Source organism: Prunus dulcis, chromosome 6 (genome assembly GCF_902201215.1).
Source record: "Prunus dulcis chromosome 6, ALMONDv2, whole genome shotgun sequence".
In the NCBI taxonomy this organism is placed as follows: domain Eukaryota; kingdom Viridiplantae; phylum Streptophyta; class Magnoliopsida; order Rosales; family Rosaceae; genus Prunus; species Prunus dulcis.
The window spans coordinates 19,433,112-19,445,277 of NC_047655.1; the positions used below are offsets into that span (position 1 = coordinate 19,433,112).

General features: G+C 45.9%; 1 protein-coding gene across 1 annotated transcript; it reads right to left on the reverse strand.

Moving 5' to 3' along the window:
• Positions 1-1,212: 1,212 nt before the first annotated feature.
• On the reverse strand, positions 1,213-3,360 carry LOC117630416. Its single transcript, XM_034363148.1, has one exon. It carries the CDS (start codon positions 3,358-3,360, stop codon positions 1,213-1,215), a length of 2,148 nt encoding a protein of 715 aa, XP_034219039.1.
• Between the last annotated feature and the right edge of the window lie 8,806 nt (positions 3,361-12,166).

A 12,166-nucleotide genomic window follows, 5' to 3' on the forward strand; every position in this document is an offset into this window, starting at 1 on the left:
ACTGACTAACATGATTTTGTTTTGGCAGGCCTTTGGTGAGATGTACGTCAGCATGGCCAAGGCTGACAAGGAGATCCAGAGGCTGAAGAGGCGAGATCAGCAGGCCAAGATCAAAGTGGCGGAGGCAGAGGAGGCCATCAGAGAGAAGAACGCCTTGCTGGCGCAAAAGGCGGCCCTGGCCAAGGAGGTGGCGGCTCGGACCAAGGAGGTGGAGGAGCTGAAGAGGGCGAAGGCCGAGGAGGGGGCTGCGGCCCGAGTCGAGGCGATCGAGTCCTACCGATCCTCAGAGGAGCTGAAGAGTTATATCATGGATCGGCTGGTTGATGAGCAGCTTCGCTGGGAAGATAGGTTGGTGAGGTTCAACCCCTCGCTGGATATTAACTTTGACACCAGTGGCGAGCCTCCTGCCCAGACCCCTCCTGCTGATGCTAGCACCCCGACACCTGAGGCGGAGCCGGGTACTGAGGATGCACCGTCGACCGAGTCCTGAAGGTGTTGCCTTCGTGATGTATGATAGTTATTTTGTACTTTAGTTAATTTGTTGAAACATTTTGCCTTGCATGGAGCAAGGTGGTTTATTTTGGTTATGTATGAACCTGTCCTTGCCTGGAGCAAGGCTGTTTTTATTTATGAAATGAGACTTAGCTTGATATGCATAAAAATAACAATTGTGTTGGTAAAAATAACAATGTGAGTAGGAAAATGAGCCAGAGTCGGGCATTTTATTGAAATAGATGCCGAAAGGCATAAGGTACAAGTGGTCTAGGGTCTAGGTACCTTACGTCTACCTTAAAGTAAATAATCAAGACCAAAGTATTGCCTTAGGGTCTAGATATGTTTACTTGTAGTAGTACTTGAGGTGGTCAGCGTTCCATGGATGAGGCAGCGTCTTGCCCGTTGAGTCGCGAAGCTGATAAGTGCCGGGACGGCAGATTTTGATAATCTCGTAAGGACCTTCCCATGTAGGGCCGAGGGTACCTTCGTTGGGATTTTTGGTAGCCAAGGAAACCTTGCGCATGACCCAGTCCCCCATTTTGAAAGCACAGGGCTTGACTCGGGAGTCGTAGTATTTGGCGATGCGTTGTTTGTACGCGACATTGCGCATGCTCGATTGGTCCCGGAGTTCGTCAATGAAGTCGAGGTTGAGTGCCAACTGCTCGTCATTGGCTGTGGCGTCGTAAGTGGACGTTCGGTATGTGGGCTGGCCAATCTCTACCGGAGCCACGGCCTCGGTTCCAAATGATAGGAGAATGGCGTCTCACCCGTGGATGTGCGGAAGGTGGTGCGGTAGGACCAGAGTACTTCCGGGAGTAGTTCTGGCCAGCAGCCCTTGGCTTTGTCAAGTTTTGTCTTGAGGGTCTTCTTGATAATTTTGTTCACGGCTTCGACCTGGCCATTGGACTGAGGATGGGCTGGGGAGGCGAAGCATAAACGAATCTTGAGGTTGGAACAAAATTGTTTGAATTTGGCATTGTCAAATTGCCGGCCATTGTCGGTGATGATGGAGTTGGGGATGCCGAAGCGACATACAATGTTTTGCCACACAAAAGATTCGATGCGAGCCGCAGTGATAGTGGCCAGGGCCTCGGCCTCGGCCCACTTGGTGAAGTAGTCTACGGCCACAACTGCATATTTGACTTGGCCCTTGCCCTCTGGCATGGGTCCAATGAGATCCAGTCCCCATTGGGCAAATGGCCAAGGGCTGACCATGGCGGTCAACGGTTCAGCCGGGAGTTGTGGGATGTTGGCAAATCGCTGACACTTGTCGCATTTCTGAGTGAAGGTCTGGGCATCAGTGTGGAGTGAAGGCCAGAAGTATCCTTGGCGGATTGCCTTATGGGCTAGCGAGCGTGCGCCCGAGTGATTGCCGCAGATGCCTTCATGGATTTCTCGGAGGACATAGTGACCTTCTTCTGGAGTCAGGCATCGAAGGTAAGGGAGGCTGAAGCCCCGCTTATATAAGGAGCCGTTAATGACTAGGTAACGGGCAGAGCGATGGCGAACGCGTCGTGCCTCGGCTGGGTCAGCCGGTAGTGTTTGGTTCTGCAAGAACTGGAGGATGGGGTCCATCCATGTAGGGCTGTGATCAATAGTGCAGATGAGTGGGGCTTGTGTGCTGGGCTGGGCCAAAAACTCGATGTGGATGTGGCGACCCATTCCTTGCTCCAAGGCTGATGCCAACCTGGCTAGTGCATCGGCATGGCTATTCTCTGAGCGCGGCACTTGCCTGATAGCGTGGGCGTGGAAGGTTGCCAACAAGTGCCGAGCGTGCTGGAGGTAAGCCGTCATAGAGGCATCCTTAGCCGTGAAGTCTTGGTTAACCTGGTGGACCACGAGTTGTGAATCGCTGAAGATCTGAATTTGCTTGGCGTCCATCTCTTTGGCTAGGCGAAGACCAGCTAAGAGTGCTTCATATTCGGCCTCATTGTTGGAGGCTTGGAATTTGAAGCGGAGGGCGTACTCGAGGGCAACCTTGTCTGGGGAGACGAGAACGAGGCCGGCCCCACACCCCTGGGCATTAGAAGAGCCATCCACGAATAAGGTCCACAGGGGCTGGGTTAGGTCGAGAGTGTTTTTGGTGGGGGTTTGGTCCTGGCTCGGAGAGGGATTGGGTTCGGTTATGAGCTGGGTAGCTGCAGAAGCTTGGGGCTCAGTGAATTCAGATAAGAAGTCAGCAACGGCCTGCCCCCTCATAGCCGGGCGGGGTTTGTAATGAATATCAAACTCGCCAAGTTCAATAGCCCATTTAACCAGTCTCCCAGAGGTTTCTGGCTTCTGCAACACCTGTCGGAGTGGTTGGTTGGTTAAGACATGGATGGTGTGAGCTTGGAAATATGGTCGGAGGCGTCTAGCCGAGACAACCAGGGCGAACGCCAATTTTTCGATGTCTGGGTATCGAACTTCTGCATCTTGCAATGCCTTGCTGACATAATGCACTGGGTGCTCCGCGTTGTCCTTCGATCGAATGAGCACAGAGCTAACAGCCGAAGCTGAGACGGAGAGATAAACCACGAGGATGTCTCCGTGCTCAGGGGTTGACAACAAAGGAGCTCGGCCCATATACTCCTTGAGCTCGCTGAAAGCCGTTTCACACTCGGCAGTCCAAGTGATGTTTCGCTTAGTGCCCTTAAGGGCCTTGAAGAATGGGGCGCAGCGGTCAGTGGCCTTGGAGATAAATCTAGTCAGGGCAGCAACACGCCCTGTAAGGCTTTGGATATCCTTGACCGTCTTAGGTATTGTCATATCTAAGATGGCCTGGATCTTTTCTGGGTTGGCCTCAATACCCCTTTGGCTGATCATGAAGCCAAGAAATTTGCCGGAGGCCACCCCAAATGCACATTTGGTGGGGTTAAGCCTCATTTTGTACTGCTTCAGGATGGTGAACATGGCAGAGAGGTTGGGGATGTGCTGGTCAGCTGTGCGACTCTTGACTAGCATGTCGTCGACATAAACCTCCATGGTATTGCCAATCAGTGGGGCGAAAAGGTGGTTCACCAGATCGCTGGTATGTAGCCCCGGCGTTCTTGAGGCCAAAGGGCATCACCTTATAGCAGTAGAGGCCTCGGTCCGTGATGAAAGAGGTGTGGGCCTGGTCTTCGGGATGCATGAAGATCTGGTTGTAACCTGAATAAGCATCCATGAAGCTGAGGAGGGCGTGGCCCGCTGTGGCATCGACTAGCTGGTCAATGCGGGGTAGGGGGAAGCTGTCCTTCGGGCAGGCCCGGTTGAGGTTGGTGTAATCGACACACATGCGCCAGCCCTTCCTTGGTTTACGAACCATCACGACATTGGCCAGCCATGTGGGATAGTCAACCTCCCTGATGAATCGGATACTACTCAATCGATCCACCTCCGCCTTCATGGCCTCATAGCGCTCGGGGTCATAAGCTCGGCGCTTCTGTCGAACTGGTCGGACAGCAGGATTGACGCTAAGCCTATGGGATATGATGTCTGGTGAGATGCCAGGCATGTCATTGTAGGACCATGCAAAGACTTCGGAGTTGAGGCGGAGGAAGGCGACCAGGTCAGAGCGAAGTTCTGGCGAAATGGAGGTGCCGATCCGGACCTGCCGATCGGGATGTCGTCATGAAGGGTAACCAGTTCCAGGTCCTCCATAGGTTCGGCCTGTGGTGTGATGGACTCCTCCCTTGGGTCCTCAGGTGGTTCTGTGCCAGCTTGGGGAGGGGCGGGAGCCTGGGTTACCGCAAGGGCTTCACTCCTATGTTGGCGATTGGTGGATTTGACTGCTGAAGCGTAGCAGCTTCGGGCCCCGAGTTGGTCGCCGCGCACCGTGCCTGGGCCATAGGAGTGGGAAACTTCAACAGCAGCATATGTGTTGAAATAAAAGCCTTCATTTGGGCCAAGGCTGGGCGGCCAAGGATGACGTTGTAGGCTGTGGGGCAATCGACGATAAGGAAGGGGGTAGTGATCGTCGTCCGCTGGGGTGCGGCCCCAATTGATATAGGGAGATGAATGCTGCCAATGGGCTGGACCACATCACCCGAGAAGCTCACTAGGGGTGTGATGCTTCGGTCGAGTAGGTGAGGCGGGACCTGGAGTTCATTGAAGGCCTCGGCAAACATCACACTGACCGAGCTGCCAGTGTCCACCAGGATACGCCCAACGTCGAAGTTGGAAATGTCGGCCCGGATAATGAGTGGGTCGTCATGGGGGAGGATAACACCACGCTCCTCCTCCTCGCTGAAGGTAATGGGGGCCCAGCCAGATCTGTGTGTCTTCGGCAAGCGTCCATGCTCGGTGCTGAAGACCTGGTGCGCATAGGTGGAGCGGACATAGTGTTTGATGGAGTTGTTGGAGGTGCCAGCCAGGGTAGGGCCTCCGCTGATCGTGGAGATCATGTTGATTTGTCTTTGGTGAGGGTTAGGCGGGGCTGGTATGTTGTGGACATAGTTGTCTAGCTTTCCTTCCCGGATGAGCCCTTCAATTATGTTGCGCAACGCAACACAAGACTCGGTGTCATGGCCGCTGAATTGGTGAAAGCGGCAGAAGACCCCCGTGTTTGGCATAGGCTTGTTGGATGGTCTCCGGGGGGGTGGCTTGGGGATGATGGGGGCTTCACGCACCAGGACGTTCTCATAGGTGGTGTTGAGGGTCGTGAAAACCTCGAACCTGGGCCTGGGTGTGAAGGGAAGAGGGGCCCGATCATTGGTCTTAGGAGGGTTGCCTCCGCTAGAGTGGTGGTGGTTGCCATGTCTGCCACGCTTGTTATTGCCGAAGGAATGCTGGTAGCTATCCTTCCGCTTATGTTGTTGGTTGTCTTGGGCATTCGGGGCAGGGGTAGAATGCTGAAGTGGGGCTGGGGTGGGTGCTGAAGCAGGTGGAGGATCGGCGAAAGTGTTGCGCGCCAGGTTGGCTGGGCCACGCTTGGAATTGAAGTATTCAGCCTTAGCGTGGATCGCCGCCTGCTTCATCAGCTCTGTATATGTGTTCCAACTATTGCTATGAACCAGGTAGCGGAAGTTGGACTCGCGGAGGCCGCTCTTGAAAGCGCCGAAGGCAGCGCGATCGTCAGTGTCTGGGCAGCGGGAGTATTCATGGCTGAACCGAGCTGCATACTCCCGAAGGGGTTCGTCCTCAGCCTGCCGAAGCATATACAAGTCGTCGGCAGAGTATAGGCGATCAGTCTGGATCATAAAATGATCCAGGAACGTCTGCTTGAGACTATCAAAGAGTTGATGGTGCGGGGGTGGAGCCTATAGAACCAATTCAGGGCCGCGCCGCTGAGGGTGGAAGGGAAGAGGAGGCACATGCCTTCATCAGTAAGGCCTTTGCACCCAAGGGCAGACTGGAAGGAGTGGATGTGGGTGAGAGGATCCTCCGTGCCAGTGTAGAAAGCGATGCGGAGTGGCTGGATATCTTTCTCCTGGTGGTAGTGGAGGATACGCTCAGTAAAGGGCCCTGGCCGTGGTTTTGCCCAGAGGGGTTGATGGCTGCGATGTTGCTCGCTCTCCAGGCGCCGGACCTTTTCGAAGAGAAGCCTCATAGCCGGGTCGGCATGAGGAAGAGTTTCAAGTGCCAAAGGCCCGGGGGCGGGATAGACAGGGGCTGGGGATTGTTCCCAATCTTCCAGCGTCTCAGTGTGGCGAGTTGGCCAGTTCTCTGAATTATAGAATTCCCAACTATCTGAGTCCCCGACACCTTCTCCGTTAGGTACGCGGACGGGGGCTGGCGATGGGCCCAGGTGTGTCACCCGTGGGTCCTCGAGGTTGACAGGGATAGGGATCGGCCTTGGCTGACGGTCCGAGATGCGATCCCGGCAATCTTGGTAGATCCTGACTGGCTCATGAGGCCGGTCCTTTGGTGGGGGAACGCAAAGGGGTCGTGACGGGGGTTGCTCCGGATGAAGGTGGTCTTTTCCCTTGCGGAGCCTAGAGTTGGCCGGGGAGCTGTGGCTGGAATGTGCTGGCTGGTTCGGCTGAGGATTCCCAACGTTCTGGGTCAGGTTTTGTTGGGCATCCTGGGCGTGAGCCCTCTCTTGGTTCCGCTTTAGAGCACGAAAGTCATGCTCTAGCTCAGCATTCCGGCTATGAAGATGCTCGTACTTCTCCGACATCTTAGTCATACTATCACGGAGGCGCTCCACTTCTGCCTGGAGAGAGGCGTCTCCCGGAGATTTCCTTCGGGAAGTACCCTCGCGGGGGGTCTGGTGCTGGGTATCGCGGCTATCCTCGGTCGGCATAGCAGAATGTGGGGTGAAGAAGAGGCGACGGGGCCTGAGGGGTGAAGGAGCCAGCTGGGCTGATAGAGAAAGAAGGGATTCAAGTGTCGAATTCCCACAGACGGCGCCAAACTGTTGATGCTCAAAATGGCCCGGCCACTATTGAGTCCAACTTAGTGATTAGATGTGCTAGGTCTTCAGCAGGGAAGAGGGCTGAGGCCCTTGGTGAAATGGGTTGGTGAGAGACCTGTAGAAGGTAAAAAGGGAAGAAGCAACCGTTAAGCTTCGGACACCGGTGTGGTGCCGGCCGAAGGCTCTCCGATGCCTAAGTCAGTTACGGGTAGTAATTCTGGCAGAGTAACAGTAAAAGTAGGAGAATGGTTCTTGGTTTTACCTGGGTACTGTTCCCTATTTATAGGGAAGTGAAAGTGGGAGCTTTGCACAAAGTTCCAATGTGGGACTTTGTGCAAGCCGTTGTGGTGGCGACACGTGTCCTGGAGATTAGGTTTGGCATTTGGGAGCTTCGGCAGGTGTCTGGCACCTCGGAAGTGTGTCTTCCTTCGGCATGGGAGAAGGCGTGGTTGCCTTGGTACTAGTCGCTTTGATGCTGGGTCTACTCGACCTCGGAAGTGTGTCTTCCTTCGGCATGGGAGAAGGCGTGGTTGCCTTGGTGCTAGTTGCTTTGATGCTGGGTCTGCTCGGTTCATTATGGTGTAAACAAAGATCAAACTCTAGTGGGGGGCAAAGTTGTGCGGGCAGCTAAACTTCATATGTTCTTTGTTTAAATTGACATACCAAAACGAGGTCGTATCTTGTTACTTGTATATAATTCATTCATATTTGAAGAATATTGAGCATTGGAATTTTTAGTTCTATTTTGGAATTCCCCAGGATTCATGTTACTTAGAAAATATTGTTGTCTTCTTTAGGTATGAATCCTATAGATTTTTAAAAAAAAATTCTGTCAGTAACTACTTTATTTTGCCACTAAATTTAACGTGTGCTGTTATTTCCACCCACATATCTTATTTTCCCACCCATTATATCTTCAAAATTTTAAAGACAAATTTATCTCTTTATAAAATGATTTTTAAAGACTTAGGAAAAAAAAACATTAAAATCAATTTAAAAAATGAGAAAAAGATAGTAAAAAAATACTAAAAAGATTAACCCCACCTCACCCCACCATCTGTTCCGCGCACCCTTCCTTCTTCTCTATTTTCCCTCTTTGTTTGTTTAATAGTCACCACCCCGCCACAATCAAAAGATACCAAGCATATCCACCCCCAAATTTTCAGTATTAATAATATGAAGGGACTTTTAACTGAGATTTGAATCAGCCCAGCAATTCTAGGCTCTCAAAGTCTGCACCTCTCAACTGAGAGAGAGAGAGAGAGAGAGAGAGTAGCATCTGGGTTGAGTTGTGTGGGGTGTGATGAAATTGGTGGGGAGGGGATCGGGTAAAACAGAGAGAAATAGTTTTTTTTTGGAGTATTTTATATTGTTTATTAATTAATTAATAATATATTATTATTTACTTTGGTGGGTGGAAAGATAATGGATATTTTACAGTAATGGATGAAAAGATGGAATTATATTTTTTCAAATTAGAAAATAAGACATGGGGCTTAAATGACAGCACTCATTTAAAAATTTCTGAATTCGTCACTGGTTACAGTAATAATAAATAAATGCACCGACCAACCCGTTTTGGACAATAAACAACCAATTAACCATGATGTCCTCCTTTTTCCTTCTCAAATGCAACTACCTTTCCAAATTATCTACCACCATTTACTTTATGCCAGCCATCATTACGTTCGATCCCATTCCAACATTATTATTTAAGAATTAACATTAAATAATTATATTTTGACTCCATCATATTTTCTAATTATAATATAGTAATTACTCCTTTCGTGATAGCCACTCTTCCAAGATATACGAATTCCTGTCAGTTTTATTTGGCTGCTTATTTGTAAGAGCATCTCATGTTCATATACCTATTAAAAGACAAGACCCGTGATGGTAGGAACAATGAGTTGAACTACTACCCCAAGATATAATAACTATCATGAGGATTAGGTAACGTGGTTAGCTAATATGATTTATCTAATCGCTTCTAATAAGGTTTTTCTGTGCAGGGAAGGTTGGATTTTTTATTATTATTATTTTTTCCAAAGTCTAAAGATAACTTTATTAAAAGTGGATAGAAACGTGAATTGGATTGTTAGACGTTGATTTCTCTTCTTTAGACAATTGATAAATTTGGTCGTAGTGCCCTTCTGAAAAGCTTGTAGATAACTTGATTTACTACAAAAACACCTGCTCCATCATTGATCTTAAATAATTACATATAGAGTGCTAATGGAGGTCTTGTGGAGGCTGGGTAGTTTTTTAAAATATTTTATTTTTATAAATAAATTTTTTAATTATTTTATTTGTAAATATGTAATAAGTTTTTAAATTTATTTAAATAGAGTGTATTAAAAGTATTTCAGGTAATCAAATATGGTGAAATAGAACGAGTTGTAAAAATAACAACATTCTTATTTATATATATTTTTCGAAAAACCACCGACTTATCTTATTGCTAATGTAAATTGTAATTGACTTATTGAGAGAGCACTCCCATTGATCATGCTTAGAGCTCCACTCACATGAAATCTTATTGGTTTTTTTTTTGTTTTTTGTTTTTGTTTTTTTGGTAAAGATGAACTTTCATTAATAAAGACCAAGAAGAGGTCAAAGAACTACAGAGACTACACAACCAGTCAAACGGCATTAACAAGAAAAAGAAACCAAAGCGATAAGAAAAGGTAAAACTAAAGAAAAGCTACAAGAGAGTAAAGTAAAAGAGAAAAACACAGCACAGCCAACGAACAACATCACATATTTTGTTACTTGGTAACTGGTTCAGGTTGTGGCTTCGAGGAAATTGATCTTATAATATTCAAGAGTAGGCAAGTGGATTCCAACAAAAAAAGAGACAAGGCAAGTGGATTCCAAACAAACCAAAAAAAGAGTAGGCAAGTGGAGCATCTGGAATTTGATCTGAAAAATTCGAGGGCAATTCTTATCAGAAAGATTTTTATGAAATGAAAGTAGTATTATTTTATTATCGTGATCATTGTGGCATGCGTAACATATTTTCAGTATTATTGGTTATGAATAAAATAATTAACAAAATAATATTATCCCCTATTGCAAGTTGCAACTAATCCGAATGGAAACTAATGGTTAAAGAAACGGATTCCATTCTACCTCAAATCATTGGAAATTCGTACCGATTTGAGATTTAAAAATAATTTTTTACTTATTAATATAGCTATCAACATTTAATTAGTGAATGGGATCCATTAGCAATCGGGATCATAGAAGATTGTCTCACACCCCTAATTTGGTACTATTTATTACTTTCGCTAGAGCAAAACAAATATACATCTTTTCTTCATGGCTTTGGGATATACATATAGAGACATAAATTTCTATTGATAAGTTGGGTTTAATTCTCATATTTCTATTTAACACGTTTGTCATTGAATAAAAAAGAAAAATCTTGCAAAGATATTCCAAAAACTACGTTGTTACAAACAGTCATTAAGGGGCAAATGTAATCGCTACAAATATATTACATAAACCATTATTGGACAAATACATTTACTACAAATATATTACATAAACCAGTATACTTGTTCTACTGGTAATGTTTGTGATACAAACCTGTTGTATAGGTATAGTTGGATATTCTACCTGTCCTATAGACTTAGGTTGGTTCATAATCTTTTTCACTACAACAGCAAGTAATCTTGAAAATTAAACCTTATAAGCCTAAGGTTCAGGTACATCAACTAATACTAATAAACGGGAAGAAAAAACGCAATCAAATTTTACTTACAAACAACAAATATGAAAAATAAACCTTTCCTTACATACCTTCACTGTAGTTAGATGCCAAGTCAACTATTTTCCACCCCATATTCAACACTCAAACTACCTTCATTATAGACACATGAACCTAACGAAAAAAAATAGATAAGTTGAATACTTCATAGCAAACCTAACGGAAAAAAAAAAAAAAATGACTGTAACACAAGTAACACAATCCTAATTTGGAATTTGTGAAAATCTTCATTAAGGAAGTCAAAAATCAGCAGAGATTGGGATAAAATGACCATGATTGTAGGAGACAAGCAGATTGTTGGGAGGGGTCGGTTTTATTTGCCTTTTCTATTTAATGGCACTAGAAGTAAATATCTTAACAAGGATGGACAAAGGCATTGCTTACGTGTCCATTGGATTGTTTGGTGGACTGCTATTGAGGAGCCAAAATTGATGTCCTTCATTCATTGTATCTTAATGAAAATGGATCTATATCTAAGAACTCCTAAAGATTATTAATAAAAGTACACTTATTTTAAAAAAAAAAAAAGAAAGAAAGAAAGGGAGGAGCTCAATGAGGAGGAAGACGAGAGAGGCTCTAAATTATTCAACAAGAAGAGAAGTTTCTTTTATGAAGTTGAAAGCATTGCTCAAGATGTAATTGAGAGCTTGTGAATATGGTATTTTGTACAGGATGTTGAGGAATTAAGTGTGTAATTGGTGGATTTTGGGCTCTAGATGGCTATTGTTAAACTCCATGGATATGTTAGTGTATTGCTTTTAAATTTTTCAGGACCCTAAATGGAACAATTTCCAGTAATTTATAGATTTATTGTATTGTAGGTATTAAGTAATTCGTTTCTTTGGTAAAATATGTAGTTTCATCTCTGAGTTCTTTTGATTCCTATTCAATTAGGTATAATTGTATCTTTGTGGAATTTGACAACTTTTTTGTGTGTGCCCGAAATCAAGTTCATTGTGAACATCCAATTAATGATGAGTGCATATGTTAGCTGTTAATTTGTTTTTTCTTTTGTTGGCATTATCTGTTCAACCAATATTATATGTGGAGTAATCGATTCGGGTAACTTATTATATGTTAGAAGATGGACTTACCCATCACAGCACATGGAGTACACATCCTCACATGCATGGGAAAATGCCCAACAATTGTTTAATCAACGATTGTCCCAACCATGCTCATGCGTAACATCGATTTCTAATTATTAATTGCTAATGTGTCTCTCTCTCTAGGGCCGAGAACTCGGGGATTTTTGCCATCCCTAGATCCACCTAATTGCCCCTACTCACCCTTCTTCCTATCCATGATGAAGTTCCTAGAATCTTTATTAAAGATATGCTTGAGTATGTTGCAATGGGGCAAGGAGTTTGATAAAAGTCCTCTGAGAGAACATGGAGGTGCAAAGTTGTGCGGGCAGCTAAACTTCATAACCATGATGTCCTCCTTTTTCCTTCTCCAATGCACCGACCTTTCCAAATTATCTACCACCAATACTTTATGCCGGGCATCATTACGTTCGAACCCATTCCAACATTATTATTAAGAATTAACATCAAATAATTATATTTGACTCCATCATATTT